At 36.9% G+C, this 16,485-nt stretch overlaps 1 protein-coding gene and 1 non-coding gene across 4 annotated transcripts in view; one reads left to right on the top strand and one right to left on the bottom strand.

Annotated features, from left to right (window-relative positions):
• The window catches only part of FOXN2 (forkhead box N2), a 67,782-nt gene that overhangs the window by 31,038 nt on the left and 20,259 nt on the right, over nucleotides 1-16,485 (top strand). For all 3 annotated transcript variants that reach the window (XM_066378314.1, XM_066378316.1, XM_066378315.1), the window contains one exon: nucleotides 3,405-3,952. In XM_066378314.1, the coding sequence (XP_066234411.1) occupies nucleotides 3,416-3,952 (537 nt within the window). In that variant the 5' untranslated portion in view covers nucleotides 3,405-3,415. The remainder of the gene's footprint in view (nucleotides 1-3,404; nucleotides 3,953-16,485) is intronic.
• TRNAV-AAC (transfer RNA valine (anticodon AAC)) lies at nucleotides 15,367-15,442 on the bottom strand. Its single transcript has one exon. It is a non-coding gene; the product is annotated as a tRNA-Val (tRNA).

Raw genomic sequence — 16,485 nt, 5'->3', positions numbered from 1 at the left:
TGATTTTTTAAACTTTGCTTGGTTGTATACTTTGTGTAATATTTGACATATTTGATGACACAATATTGCTTTGTATCCTAAAGTAATAAGATTTTATTCTAAAGTTGTAATTCAGAGAAATAACATCTTTGCAACCATCTAAATTAGTTTCTCTTACCATATATTCTCATATCTGTCAATAGTATCTATTAGTTTTAAGTACAGTAGTATTGCTAAAATAGAAATTCCTTAAGAGATTCAGTGTACTTAAAAAACTTGAATATTGAAGTTTTGAATATTGAACTCGGCGTGATTTATAATTTTGGCTCTATTTTTTATTAGCTTTAGAACCTTAGGCAAATGGCTTATTTCCTTATTTATAAACAGTGAACTTCAATTTTCTGATTGTTACCATGAGAATATTTCCTAGCATGAAGGATTTGTTTCTAAAATAACTCTTAAAGGTAGGTAGCACAGCACTTGGTACAGAGTAGGCATATATGTTGACTTTTTTTTTTATGAGAAGCATCAATCATTAGCTTTTCGTTGCGCATTGCGACACCTTAGTTGTTCATCGATTGCTTTCTCATATGTGCCTTGACCACGGGCCTTCAGCAGACCGAGTAACCCCTTGCTTGACCTTGGGCTCAAGCTGGTGAGCTTTTGCTCAAACCAGATGAGCCCACGCTCAAACTGGCGACCTCAGGATCTCGAACCTGGGTCCTCAGCATCTCAGTCCCACGCTCTATCCACTGTGCCACCACCCGGTCAGGCATATATATATGTTGATTATTAATTTAATTTTGAAATAATTATGATTTGTAGAGGAACAAAAACCAACAGAAAATGATTTGACTTTGGGTGATGGGTATACAACGTAATCAACAATTCAAATGCTATAGAAATGTTTACCTGAAAACTATGTCTTATTGATCAGTGTCACCCCATTATATTTAATTTTCTAAATAAAGCTTTAAAAAAAAGAAGTAATTATGATTTGATTGATTACTCATGCCCGACATTTTGTTAAGGTTCATTAGGAATACAAAAATAAGAGACTCTTGTCCCTTATGGAATTTACAGTAAAAAAGAAAGGATGGTACACAGAGCTATGTTAGTAGGGAGGAGTAAGTAGAAGTGATGTATTTCAAAGCCCATAGCATAGTATCTGTAACACAGTAAAATCTCAGTAAATGTTAGTTGGTGCTATTTGGTAAGTTACATAGGACAGGTTGTCAAATCTGAAATATATTGTGTGGACATATATGTACATGTTTATATATTTATGTATGTGTTTTCATTATTGATTGAAATAGACAAATAGACATCAAAATTGTTACAGTTTGATCTTTTCCTTTTTATAGTGTCTTGGTGTGTGAAGTTACAGATATAGGTGTATATAAGAGCCATAGAAACTGGATATGGAGAGAACAATGGTAAAATTTAAAATGGTTAGGATTGGTTAATCGGTACTCATGGGTAATGTATATACACATATATATCCTGTTACCAGGATAATGTAGTGGATAATTTTGGTTCTGAATTCAGTCTGCCTGGGTTTAAATTCTGGTGTTTCTAGTTAATAACCAGGCCTCAAACAAGATGTTTAACTTCGAGTCTTTTTCCTACTCTATAAAATTGGGTTAAAAATAGTGCCTATTTTATAGGGTTTAATTGATGGTTAATTGAGATATAATATGTAATGTTTAGCACAATGGCTGCTTCCCAGATTACTAATTAATACTATTGATAATTGAATGTTCTGAGACTACATTTACTGATAGTTACCAGAATCTAAATGACTGCTCTACATCTAAAATTGACTGCTTTTCGCCTGACCTGTGGTGGCTAAGTGGATAAAGCGTGGACCTGGAATGCTGAGGTTGACAGTTTGAAACCCTGGACTTGCCTGGTCAAGGCACATATAAGAGTTAATGCTTCCTGCTCCTCCCCCCTTTTCTCTCTCTCTCTTTCCCCTCTCTAAAATGAATAAATAAAATCTTAAAAAATAAATAAATAAAATTGACTGATTTTCCTAATTTTTGAAATAACCTGTCGCTGTATCATAAAAGTAAAACTTTGGAGGTATACTTCTCTTATTTCAATTATATAAGCATTAGTGGATTTACTAGACTAATAGAAAACAGAAGGTTTTCCACCAAATTCAGAAATGAGGTACCTTTATGAATCATTAAATGAATTAGTAGCACGTTAGTTCTGTCACCTTCCTCACTGGTCAGTTATTTTCCCATAAGTGTTTTGAATTGAATTGTGTTTAAAAAGCAAAAGAAAAGTCACTTAAAAAAATAGAAATAAAAACAAATAGTTTAGAATTTTTTTTTTCTATTTTAAAATACAGTAACACTTCAAATTTTATTAAGAGAATATCAACCTTATAGCGTCAGTACTCAATGAGATTATATACAATAGAATGCAGAAGTAAGCCCTGGCCGATTGGCTCAGCAGTAGAGTATCAGCCCAGCATTTGGAAGTCCTGGGTTCGATTTCCTATCAGGGCACAAAGAAGAAGTGGCCATCTGCTTCTTCACCCCCTCTTCTCTATCTCTGTCTCTCTTTCTTCTGTCTCTCTCTTTCTATCCCGCAGCCATAGCTCCAACTGTTTGAGCTAGTTAGCCATGGGCACTGAGGATGGCTCAGTTGCCAAGCAATGAAGCAGCAGCCTCGATGAGCAGAGCACTGAGGGGTAGGGGGCTTACTAGGTGGATCCCAGTAGGGGTGCATGTAGGAGTCTGTCTCTGCCTCCCTGCCTCTCATTTGATAAAAAAAAAAAAATTTTTAATGCCAAAGTAAAAATATTGGAATTTACAAAAGAAATAACTAATAGTAAATATACTTTTACTGATAATAAATTTAGTGAATAAGAAATGTTATCTTTTTAGTATGATATATAAAATTAGAAATGGTTTCTCTTTATAGTAAATATTTTAGATTTAAGGAAAGGGTTTATTTGGAATCATTGTTTAAGCAGTATTTTAAATTTGTTTAATATTTTTTATATTGAGCAAATCTATGACTATTATAATAAAAACAGATTATAAAGTCTTCTAATTCAAAGAAATAGTCTGTTCCTTTTTAATAATAACCATTACTTATTAGGTAGTTACTATGGGCTACGGACTTTAGTAAGTACTCAAAGTACATTATTTAATTTTGTTTATATCACCCATATGTATGGTACTATAATGCTGCATTTTATTTACAGCCATTTCAAATAATATGAAATAAATTGTCTTCCTCATATAAGAACCTTTAGTGTCTTCATCATATAAATACTGTGCTTAAATATTATGTGTGTAATTGCAAAAGTTTTCTGATTTGGGGATATTTAAGTATGTATTTTATTTTTCCACAAGCCTTAGTATCTTAAGTATTACACTGATTGATCATTGTTTCCTTTGTTGCAGAACTATAGTAAATGGGTCCAGTAATTGGAATGACTCCAGAAAAGAGAGCTGAAACTCCAGGAGCTGAAAAGGTTGCAGGATTAAGCCAGATTTACGAAATGGGAAGTTTGCCTGAAGCTGTTGATGCTGCCAGGCCAAAGGCCACTCTAGTGGACAGTGAATCAGCAGATGATGAACTCACAAATTTGAACTGGCTTCATGAAAGTACTAATCTTCTAACAAACTTCAGCTTTGGAAGTGAGGGTCTTCCAATTGTTAGTCCCTTATTTGACATAGAGGGAGATGATGTGCCATCATTAGGACCATCTTGCTACCAGAACCCAGGAAAAAAGTCAGCAACTTCAAAGCCCCCATACTCTTTTAGTCTTCTCATTTATATGGCTATTGAACACTCTCCAAATAAATGTTTGCCCGTCAAAGAAATTTATAGCTGGATTCTGGACCGCTTTCCATATTTTGCTACTGCACCAACAGGCTGGAAGAATTCTGTTCGACATAATCTGTCCCTGAATAAGTGTTTTCAGAAAGTGGAAAGAAGCCATGGCAAGGTCAGTCTTATGAACATTGCTATATTTGGGAAGGTGGGGAGAGTTAACATGGAGAACTTAAAATATGGGGAAATCAAAGGAAGATAAAAATAGTCAAGTCAGATTACTTCAACTTGATCTTAATTGTATTCATCATTTGCTTTCAAGCTACCATTGATATATAAATTAGTTTTTTAATGTTCTGATTTTCTATTATTAGTTTTTATCACTGTATCAATATATTATTCTTATTTATTCACTCTGATAGCCTTTGCTTTATAATTGTAATATAGTTAATTTACATTAATGTAATTGATGTAGTTGTATTTAGATCTACTACCATGCTATTTGTTTTCTATTTCCTGAGTCTGGTTTTTCCCCCTTTTTTCTACTTTTCCTGCCTTCTTTTGGATTATTTTTTTATGATTCAATTTTATCTCTATTATTGGCTTATTAGTGGTTACTATATAATTTTCAGCATATATATTTATATATATTTATCAGTTTACCTTTAAATAACGTTATATCATTTCATTTAGGACTTTTACAGAAAAACTTGACTAATCCTGATGTCCTATCAGGATCAATTTCATTTTCCTGGAGGAGTTTTTTTGTTTGTTTGTTTTTAGCGTGTGTGTGCGCACGCACACAAGAGAGAAAGAGAGAGACAGGGACAGACAAGAAAAGAGAGAGATGAAATGCATCAGTTGCACCTTAGTTGTTTATTGATTGCTTTCTCATATGTGCCTTGACCAGTTTAGTGAGTGACCCCTTGCTCAAGCTAGCGACTATGGGGTCATGTCTACAATCCCACACTCAAGCTAGCGACCTCAGGGTTTCAAACCTGGGTCCTCAGCATCCCAGACTGATGCTCTCTCCACTGCACCACCACTTGGTCGGCTTTCCTGGAGGTTTATTTAACATTTCTTGTACTTCAAATCCATTAGCAATGAAATATTTTTTCAACTGGTTTGTAGAGGAGGGGCATAGAATTCAAGATTGACAGTTTTTCTTTAAGTACCATAGCCATGCCCCCCCGCCCCCCCGCCCCCCCCCCCCCCCGTCTGCTGGAGTATGGTCCAAGACTTCCAGTGGATGCAGATAATATGGAACCATATATATATATATATATATATATATATATATGAATATATAATTTTTTGTACATTTATACTTATGATAAATAATTTGTAAATTAAGAACAGTACTTGATTAACAATAACTGATAATAAAATAGTACAATTTTAACACTATATAGTAATAAAATTATAAGTTATATGACCTCTCTTTTTCTCTCTCAGAATATCTTATTGTACACTAATCCTTATTCTGGTGATGATGTGAGATGATGAAATGCCTATGGGATGAGATGAAGTGAGATGAATGATGTAGGCATTGTGACTTAGCATTAGGCTACTATTACCTTCTGACTATAAATCAGAGGAGGATCACCTACTTTAGATGATCCTAGATCATCGAACCATGACAACATCGATAGTTGCATGTCAAGAGCAAATGATGTCAGTGGTTGGGGAAATTTAATATTTGATTTTTTATATGATTTGGTTTAATATCTAATTTAATATATGACTGCTAGTAACTGAAACTACGGAAAGCAAAATCACAGATAAGAGGAACAACTATACTTTAAAGATGTTGCTCTCGTGTTTTGGCTTGCATAGTTTCTAATGAGAAGTCTGCTGCCATTCTTTGTTCCTTTATAAATGTTTCTTTTTTAACTGTCTTCAAGATTATTTTTATCTCTGCTTTTCAGTAGTTTGACTATGATGTGCTTACTTGTGTTTTTCTTCATATTTATCCTGTTTTGGTTTTTCAGAGTTTCTTAAATCTGTAGTTTGTTGTTTCTCATTAAATTTAGAAAATTTTGCACATTATCTCTTCAAGTATTTCTCTTTTTTTTTATTATTATTATTATTATTATTATTATTATTATTTTGTATTTTTCCAAAGCTGGAAACGGGGAGAGACAGTCAGACAGACTCCCGCATGCGCCCGACTGGGATCCACACGGCACGCCCACCAGGGGCGACGCTCTGCCCACCAGGGGGCGATGCTCTGCCCCTCCGGGGCGTCGCTCCTTTGTGACCAGAGCCACTCCAGCGCCTGGGGCAGAGGCCAAGGGGCCATCCCCAGCACCCGAGCCATCTTTGCTCCTATGGAGCCTCGGCTGCGGGAGGGGAAGAGAGACACAGAGAGGAAGGAGAGGGGGAGGGGTGGAGAGCAGATGAGCGCTTCTCCTGTGTGCCCTGGCCGGGAATCGAACCTGGGACTTCTGCACACCAGGCCGACGCTCTACCACTGAGCCAACTGGCCAGGGCCTCTTCAAGTATTTCTTTTGGCTCACTTTCTACTTCTGGAACTCTAAGTAAAAATGTTGAATCATTTGCTATTGTGTCATCTGTTACTGCTTTGTCCCCTTTCCTATTCTTTTCTTCCTTTTTTCAGTTTGGATAACATACTGATTTTTATACAGGCTCCCTCTTTCTTCTTTTGTGCTCATCCTGCTGATAAAACTGATAAAGGAGTCTTCATATTTTTTATTTCTAGTGTTTGCATTTTCCTTTTTAAAAATACTCTTCATCTCTCTACTAAATTTCCCACTAAATTCATAAACATATTAATCAGGGGTCCCCAAACTTTTTACACAGGGGGCCAGTTCACTGTCCCTCAGACCATTGGAGGGCCAGACTATTAAAAAAAACTATGAACAAATTCCTATGCACACTGCACATATCTTATTTTAAAGTAAAAAACAAAACGAGAACAAATACAATATTTAAAATAAATAACAAGTAAATTTAAATCAACAAACTGACCAGTATTTCAGTGGGAACTATGCCCCTCTCACTGACCACCAATGAAAGAGGTGCCCCTTCTGGAAGTGCGGCAGGGGCCGGATAAATGGCCTCGGGGCTGCATGCAGCCCGCGGGCCGTAGTTTAGGGACCCCTGCATATTAATCATAGTTGTGGTATCTGGTCATTTCAATATCTGGTCCATCTCTGCGTCTGGTTTTGTTGACTGTTTTATCCTGTTTTTATGTGTGTTTCATAATTTTAGATTGAATGTCAATGTAAATGAATGGTAGGGACTGAAGTAAATATTTCCACCCAGAAATAGATATGCCTCTACCATTGTCAGATTGTTAGTGTGAACAGGTATTGGTCAATCTAGTTAATAATTGAACTGGTATTGGGTTTTGTGGTCATAGTTACCGTTAGCATACCACAGGCTTCAAGTTCCTACAGAGATGGATTGCCAATACTTTGTGCTTAGTGTGAGGACTACAGACAGATCCTTTTTCTTAGTGTTTGTACTTCACCTTCATCTTTTAGCAATGCCACATTTGGCAGCAGGAGGGGCGTTTGGACATTTCTCTTCATTCTCTTGCCCTTTCCATAGCAATAGATTGTTATTGCTTATTGCTTGGTATAAAGCTTTTGTGTCAGGTGGATTTCTTAGTTCTTCTGTTCCAGTTTTAGTTAGTTTTTGTTTTGTTTTTTTTGACAGAGAGAGGAATAGATAAGGATAGACAGACAGGGAGGGGGATGAGAACATCAATTCTCTGTTGTGGCACCTTAGTTGTTCAATGATTGCTTTCTCATATGTGCCTTGACCAGTGACCAGGGAGCTACAGCAGAGTGAGTGACCCCTTGCTCAAGCCAGTGACCTTGGGCTTCAAGTCAGCGACCTTTGGGCTCAAGCCAGCAACCTTGGGGTCATGTCTATGATCCCATGCTCAAGCCAAAGCCAGTGAGCCTGCACTGAAGTTGGTAAGCCTGTGCTCAAGCCAGCGACCTTGGGGTTTCAAACCTGGGTCCTCAGCATCCCAGGCCCATGCTTTATCTACTGTGTCACCACTTGGTCAGGTTCCTTTGTGCCTTGACTGAGCAAGCCAGGGTCTTCAAACTGGTAACCTCAGCATTCCAGGTCAATGCTTTATCCACTGTACCACTTTAGGTCAGGTAATAGAGTGTGCCTTTAGAAGCTAGGTCATAAAAAACAGGTTTCCATCTTGAGCTGCTGCATAATGTTTTCTATGGGAAGCCAGATATATTTATTTCAATGTGCATCATTAGATTTTATTTTTAAATTCTATCACTTCATTATTTTCTAGTTTGTGTTTATACTTATGGTGGTACATAAAAGGTGACATCTACTAGATATTTAGAAATATGCTATAGAAATAGTAGTGATGTTGTAGGATTAAGCTCTAAGTGTGGAAGTCAGCATTGATTTTCAGTAGAAGAATCTAGGAAAAGAAGGGAGAATGGAAGTCAAGGAAGTTGAGTTTAAGTGTGTATCAGCCAAGTGTCAAATGTTGCAGAAAACTTGGAAATGATTGGCTAAGAAGAGGCCATTGAGACCAGTAGCAACCAAAAGATGAGGATCAAAATATATAAGCAGTGGTGTGCTGGTAAATGTTTTAACAATTGGGTGGACAAGAATATGAATAGGCAGTTCACAGAAGATTAAATACAGGTAGCTCAAACATATGCAAAAATGATCACTAGTGATCAGGGACATACAAATTAGGAGAACAAAAATTTTACTATTTAGAATTCAAAAATTTTTAATATTTAATATCAAATTAGATGAGGATTGCCTGTAGAAATAAATCAATATCAATAGTTTCATACCATTGATTTACAAAGAAGTGTAAATTAATATGACCATACTTGAAGGTAACGTGGCAGAAATTATTGGTTAGAAATGTGCACATCCTTTGATCTAGTGGATCAGATTCTTTTTTTTTAGAGACAGAGAGAGTTGGAAAAGGGACCTGTTCTTGTCCATAATTTTTAAATGTGTGCGTTATTTATATAATTAATCTGAGTGTTTCTGAATGCTCAGAGGAAGTAATTAGGCAGTGAGATCTGGAAAATGGGAAGCATACAGTCCAGAATACAGAGAGAGTGTGATAAAGAGAAAGAAATCATGTTATGAGATAATAAGGAAGAGGAGGATAAATATAGAAATTGTTACATATTGGGACAAAAATTATCAAGCTGTCATCACAAGTCAGGGTGGGAGGGAAGGAACTTATAGGTGATGGTCTTCACAAAAATCAGTAGAATATTTTGCTTAAATGTCTGAAATTTAGACACAGAAAGTGAAGCATTCAAGTAGGATTGGGAAGGTTTATGGATTTTTTAGTTTATGAAACACTTGGATCAATGCCTCAACCTGACATTATTTCTCTTCTAATCTGAGGAAGACAAAGTAGGTTCTACTTACTTTAAATGTTGGAAATGAATTTGGCAACCTTGACTGCACTTTTCTGATGACTAGCTGCTATGTAGAGATGATAATCTCAAGAAGGCAACATGGCAAGGTCCAGGTCAAACTACAAAGTGGTAATGATACCCAACCAGTTGGTATAGCTGCTGTTGGTATGGATTATGCCAACCAGTTGGTATAGCAGCTGTTGGTATGGATTATGCCCCTATCATCCATACCATATTACTACTCTCAGAAGACAGTTCTGAAAAATCTTTTTCCGCCTCAGGATTTTAAAATTAGAAAGTTAGACATGGAATTTTTTTTGTTTGTTTTGGTTTTGTTTTCATATATTAAACATTAACAACCAAACCTTATATCTACTTTTCTAAATTTTTATAATACCAAACTAAAACAATATCACTGCGGGATTTTAGCTAGGAAATACTAAATTTGGCATTTCACCTGGTTTAGTTCTGTACATTTGCATGATGATGACTTGTTTCAATAGCTGAATCCCAGGGGGGGAAAAGTTGCACTAACCACTATAAAAGTTCAAGCTATCAGCAAGAGTTACGAATGCTGTTTTTAATTATTTAATTCTTTTTAAATCAGTGGTTTTAGAAAAGGTAGTCAAGAGGGGGAACTCGACTAAAATGTATAGGGCAAGTACATAAAAGCAATTCAAAAGTAGTGAACCTTTTCTCCCAATCTATTATTTACAACTTCCATTAAGATAAATCTTTTTAAAATTTAGCTTATTTCTTCAAAAACTTCATTGGTTCTCTGCCAAATAAGTCAAGAAGGCTTAGAGTTACAAAATGCATAATAGTAAATGAGAAAGTGCACATTTCCTGTTTCCATTGCACAAAAGATTTATCTTGTATGCAAATTTAGTTTAAAACAATTCTTAACTTCTAAAGCTCTTTATTATTTGTGTTATGTCATTTAAGCGTAGTAATGAAGATGCAGCATTTTTAAGTTAGAGATATTTAAAAATAAGTTCCTTTTTGTAGTGGACTTAAAACATAGATTAGCAATTGCAGAGTTTTATCTATTGTTACTGATAGCTGGTGAGCGGACCCAGTGAAAGGAAGTGCTGCCATGGTAACATAAACCAGACTGTTATTTGGAGACCTTACTGAAGATACTTAACTGCCCTGAACTGCAAGTTTTCAGTACCAGTTCTTCTAATTTGCTATTTCAAGGAAATAACAATTCTACCATTATCAAAAACAATTTGCAATTCTCCCACGATAGAATTTGAAAAGTAGATTTGAATAAACAGTTTCTAAGAGTGTAATCTCAGGAATACCAAGATAGAACATGGCTAGAATTATTAAAATAATTGTCTTTGTCAATATATGAAAAATAATACATGCATATCTTTTCTCTATGAAACTGGATTGGTTTGGGGGCAAAAGATATTGTGGGTGCTAACATTTTATAATTTTGTTTCCTGATCAAAAAACATATATTGTTTGGGCCAAGTAACTGAATATATATCTAATTTAAGAAGTTATATCATTCAACCTAAAAATATATTTATAAAACTTCCTTTGGGGAAAGAAACCAAAATTTCAAATATTTGTTTAGCATAGTTCATGTGATATCTTGCTGCTGAAGGCTAGAAAAAAGTTTTACCTGATACATATCTTCCTGTAATACAGTGTGATATGACACCCATGGTTTTTCTTTTCCTGTATATTTAAGGTGCTAGGATATTAAAAACTGCCTTATATTCAATTACTTTTCCTCAGACAAAAGCTTTTTTACCTTCTAAACTTAGTTTATCTTTTGTTCTTTACTACCCAACTTTTGTCTCTTATTCAGAATTAATTGGCTTTAATTTTTTTTTAATTCCCCTCACCTTTGGAAATAGAGTAGGAATCTACTGTTATTAAAAACCACATGGACCCTTAATATACCTATGCCAATTTCAGAATAATCCCTTTATATTTGCTTATTTTGTATCTGTCACATACGTATAAATTACCTTCTTTGAATCTCATCACAACTCTTAGTTAAATGGCCTGTTTTTTTAGTTTTACAGATAAATTGTGCATGAGAGGACAGACTCTTAGGATGTGATTTGTTCCATATCACATAGGCAATCAGTAAGCAGTGTTTAGGACCCTAGTTTTTAACCTGCAGAAATGTCCTTTCATTGTGCCATTCTGCTCTAATAATTTTGATATCTTATTCAAAGAAAATAGAACCTCAGTAATAGACTAATATTACCTTGAAAAAAGATTTTGGGAAATGGCAGCACTCGAACTCATCACATCAAATCTTCAGCAATTGTAATAGCTTATATAGGATTTTATACAGATAAGGAGCAGGGGAACAGAAAATACATAAACTTTATTATTGTCTAAGTAATTGTTTATGTACTTTTAGAATACTTTTAGAGTAATTCAAATTCTATAAAGGGGTTTTGAAATAAAAAATGTGTATTATAAAAAAGAAAAAGTAATAGTTTGAATTTCACTAATCTAACGAGTTAGTTCTGAGGATGTTTGGTATATTATAGTGGAAGAGGGACAGGTTATTGATTTTTAAATTTTTTAAATTTATTGTGTTAACATGGATTCAAGTGTCCCACTCAATATAATATGCTCACCCCTCACCCTAACAACGTGCCCCTCATTATACCACATTTGTCCCCCTTCCCTTGACTTCCTTCCCCACTTCCCTCTGGGATTTGCTGTCCCATTATTGTCCCGCGTGAGGAGTCTGTTCCAGGGGCTTGAGCGGGAATGGTACGAAATGAAGAAAATAGAATTAAAGAAATAAAAGGATGGGTTCGGGAGGAATCCACAGCTTCTTGCCAGCAGTAAAATTTACCGCCCTAGTGGAGCTGCAAAACATGGCCGCCCCAGAAATCATCCTTCTGTATTTACTGGAGGAGGTGGGCCATTAGCAAATCAATCACATTTCTAAGGCAACACAAGAAAACCACCAGGTGCAGAAAACCCCCCAATAGGTAACATACACAACCTTAGTAACTCCCTTCCAGTCCTTACAGGGAACATGGCGGGCAGGACAAGCACTAAAGCACAGCCCCTTGCAACTTAATCAGGCAGGTGAGGAGGGGGGTTGGGCAGACTGTCAACTTACAGTCAGTTCTGTCCCCAAAATCCAAACTGCAAAATACCCTGTTGATTTTTTGGTCCCCAACACATTATCTGTATCTATGTGTTATATATATAATTTCACTAATCCCTTCACCTTCTCTGATCCTGTCCCCTCATCCCCCTTCCCTCTAACAGCTGTCCCTCTGCTCCTTTTGACCCCACCTCTGCCTCTATTCTGTTCCTCAGTTCACTGTGTTGATTAGATTCTACATATAAGTGAGATCATATGATATTTGTCTCTCTCTGCCTGGATTATTTCACTTAGTATAATAATCTCCAGGTCTATTCATGCCATTGCAAAAAGTAAGTTTTCCTTCTTTTTCATGACCACATAGTATTCCATTGTGTATATGTACCACAGCTTTTTAATCCATTCGTCCACTGACGGACACTTGGCCTGTTTTCAGATCTTGGCTATTGTAAACAATGCTGCCATAAACATGCTGGTACATATCTTTTGAATTAGTGTTTTGGGATTCTTAGGATATATTCCTAAAAGTGGAATAGCTGGGTCAAAAGTCAGTTCCATTTTTAATTTTTTGAGGAAACGCCATACTGTTTTCCACAGTGGCTGCACCAGTCTGCATTCCTACCAGCAGTGCAGGAGGGTTCTCTTTTCTTGATACCCTCACCAGTACTTGTTGTATATTGATTTGTTAATGAGAGCCATTCTCACAGGTGTGAGGTGGTATGTAATTGTGGTTTTAATTTGCATTTCTCTGATGATTAGTAACATTGAACATTTTTTCATATGCTAATTGACCATCTGTATGTCCTCTTTGGAGATGTGTCTATTCGGTTCCCTTGCTTGTTTCTTCCTTTTTTTTTTTTTTTTGACAGGGACAGAGAGAGGGACAGATTGGGACAGAGAGATGAGAATCATCAATTCTTTGTTGCGGCACCTTGGTTGTTCGCTGATTGCTTTCTCATATGTGCCTTGACCAGCAGAGTCAGTGATCCCTTGCTCAAGCTGGCGACCTCAGGGTTTCGAACCTGGGTCCTCCATGTCCCAGTCCAACGCTCTGTCCACTGCACCACTGCCTGTTCAGGCTCCTTGCCTATTTTTATTTATTTATTTTTTTGTTTTTGGGTGTTTTTTTTTGTATTTTTCTGAAGCTGGAAACGGGGAGAGACAGTCAGACAGACTCCCGCATGCGCTCGACCAGGATCCACCTGGCACGCCCTCCAGGGGCGATGCTCTGCCCCTCAGGGGCGTCGCTCTGCCGCAACTAGAGCCACTCTAGCGCCTGGGGCAGAGGCCAAGGAGCCATCCCCAGTGCCCGGGCCATCTTTGCTCCAATGGAGCCTTGGCTGCGGAAGGGGAAGAGAGAGACAGAGAGGAAAGGGGGGGGTGGAGAAGCAAATGGGCGCTTCTCCTATGTGCCCTGGCCGGGAATCGAACCCGGGTCCCCTGCACGCCAGGCTGACGCTCTACCACTGAGCCAACCGGCCAGGGCCTCCTTGCCTATTTTTAAATTGGATTGTTTACCTTTCTGGTGTTGAGTTTTAGAAGTTCTTTATAAATTTTGGTTTTTAACCCCTTATCAGTGTATCGGTGAATATGTGCTCCCATTGTGTAGTTTGTCTTTTTATTTTGTTAATGGTGTCTTTAGCTGTGCAAAAGCTTTTTACTTTGATATTGTCCCATTTGTTTATTTGTTCTTTATTTTACTTGCCTGTGGAAATATGTCGGCTAAAATATTGCTGTGAGAGATATTGGAGAGTTTACTGCCTATGTTTTCTTCCAAGATTTTTATTGTTTCTTGACTTACATTTAAGTCTTTTATCCATTTTGAGTTTGTTTTTGTGAATGGTGTAAGTTGGTGGTCTAGTTTCATTTTTTTGCATGTATGTACCTGTCCAATTTTTCTGATACCACTTGTTAAAGAGACTGTCTTTACTCCATTGTATGTCTTACCCCTTTGTCAAATATCAATCGATCATAAAAGTGTGGGTTTATTCCTGGGTTCTCTGTTCTGTTGATTTTTGACATTTGTTGAGAAAAAATATTTAGTAGCCAGCATTTATTGAGTGCTTATGTATCTGGTAGTGTTCTAAACACTTCATGTGAATTAACTTTTGTAATATAGTAATACTTGAAGTAGGTATACTTTATATAGAGAATTATATAATACACAGAGAACAGACATTTTTCTTAAGATTACACAGCTCTTAAGTGATAGAGCCCGTTTCTAAAGTAAGCAATCTGGCTTCAAGACTTGCATTCTTATAGTTTTTAGCTCTGGGGAAGTGGATGAGATTGCCATCCGACTTTCTCCTTGAGCAGCTTTCAAGTTCTGTGTGTAATCTGTGTGTGAATTTGGTGGTACTTTTGTACGAATGTACTTGTAGTCAAGCTTCTGTTCTGGATGTGCGGGTACGGATGATCAGCTAAGGAAATAGGAAAGATTTATCTTGAAGGAAGAGTTAATGGGTCATATGAGAGTTCCCAAAGTCCTTCAGTTATTTCATTTGATTAGCTCAGTTAGTGTGTATAGCATATTGATGGTTTTTTAAATACTCTCTTGAGTTTATCAATTCCTTTCTTCTTAATTTCTAGTATATATATTTATCAATTTTACTTGATTTTATGTAATATATTTACATTATGAAATATATCATTTTTCCCCATAGATGTGATAAAAGCTTTTCTCAGATATTTCCATTTTTGTTTAAGAAGAAGAGTGTTAGGGTATATAAATTTGCCTTTAAGTAGAGCTTTGGCCATGTCTGTTTAGTTTTGATATGACAATGTTTCTTTTTTTTTTTTTTTCATTTTTCTGAAGCTGGAAACAGGGAGAGACAGTCAGACAGACTCCCGCATGCGCCCGACCGGGATCCACCCGGCACGCCCACCATGGGGCGATGCTCTGCCCATCCTGGGTGTCGCCATGTTGCGACCAGAGCCACTCTAGCGCCTGAGGCAGAGGCCAAGGAGCCATCCCCAGCGCCCGGGCCATCTTTGCTCCAATGGAGCCTTGGCTGCGGGAGGGGAAGAGAGAGACAGAGAGGAAAGCGCGGCGGAGGGGTGGAGAAGCAAATGGGCGCTTCTCCTGTGTGCCCTGGCCGGGAATCGAACCCAGGTCCTCCACATGTTAGGCCGACGCTCTACCGCTGAGCCAACTGGCCAGGGCCTATGACAATGTTTCTTAAACCTTTCATTTTCTAGATAATCTGTAATTGTAGTTTGGAAAGCTTTTTAATCCAAGAGTGTTTATAAATTTCCAATTGGTCAGAGGACTTTGTTGTTTTGATATTGTTAATTATTTTTCTTTTTGTATTGACATCTAAAATTAAGATCTTTAAAAGAAATAATTTTCCTCTATGACCTACTCAATGTTTGTAGTTTGTTTGTTTTTTTTGTCCTTAAGATTCAGAAAGGATATTCGACAAGAATTCACTAATTACATCAGTTTTTCTCATAGGTATTCCACGGAACACTAACTCCTTAAATGTTATCTGGGAGAAAGAGGTTCTATGTCAGATAATTTTGGGAAACCACATAAAGCAGGTTTAATTGTAGCAGGACTATTTATATTTCTTAATCTGCTAATATTTAGTGTGACCTAAGAAGGAGAGAGGTAAAATATGCAGCATTTTCAAACCCATTCAAAGGAATTATCTCAGAGCCTGGCCTTTCCTATGAATGTTACATAATATTAGTGAGTTTTTTCAGGTATCTTGTTCACTTTCCTGATAACCTGTTTCTTCATCTTTTGGGAACTGTGGATCATACAGGCCTTTCTTTAAGGCACCTCTTGTTTGTAATTTAGTAGGTACTTTTCTTTCTAGTTTCTCTAGTTTCCAGTAACCATACAAATCCCATTATTTTTAGATTCTATTGATTATTTCCATGACATCTGGGCCTGTGTGCTCATTGCCATATATTATCCAGAAGTCCCTCAAATGTTGAAACCTAACCTTCTTGAGGGAAGAAGTAATTCTTTTTTTTTTTTAATTTAATTTTATTTTTACAGAGACAGAGAGAATCAGAGAGAGGGATAGCTAGAGACAGACAGGAACGGAGAGAGATGAGAAGCATCAATCATCAGTTTTTCATTGCGACACCTTAGTTACTCATTGACTGTCCTCCCATATGTGCCTTGACCATGGGCCTTCAGCAGACTGAGTAACCCCTTGCTGGAGCCAGTGACCTTGGGTCCAAGCTGGTGAGCTT

This window comes from Saccopteryx leptura, chromosome 3 (assembly GCF_036850995.1).
Source record: "Saccopteryx leptura isolate mSacLep1 chromosome 3, mSacLep1_pri_phased_curated, whole genome shotgun sequence".
Taxonomy (NCBI): domain Eukaryota; kingdom Metazoa; phylum Chordata; class Mammalia; order Chiroptera; family Emballonuridae; genus Saccopteryx; species Saccopteryx leptura.
Note: the sequence above shows the minus strand (reverse complement) of the source record. Positions and strands in the feature narration are given on the sequence as shown.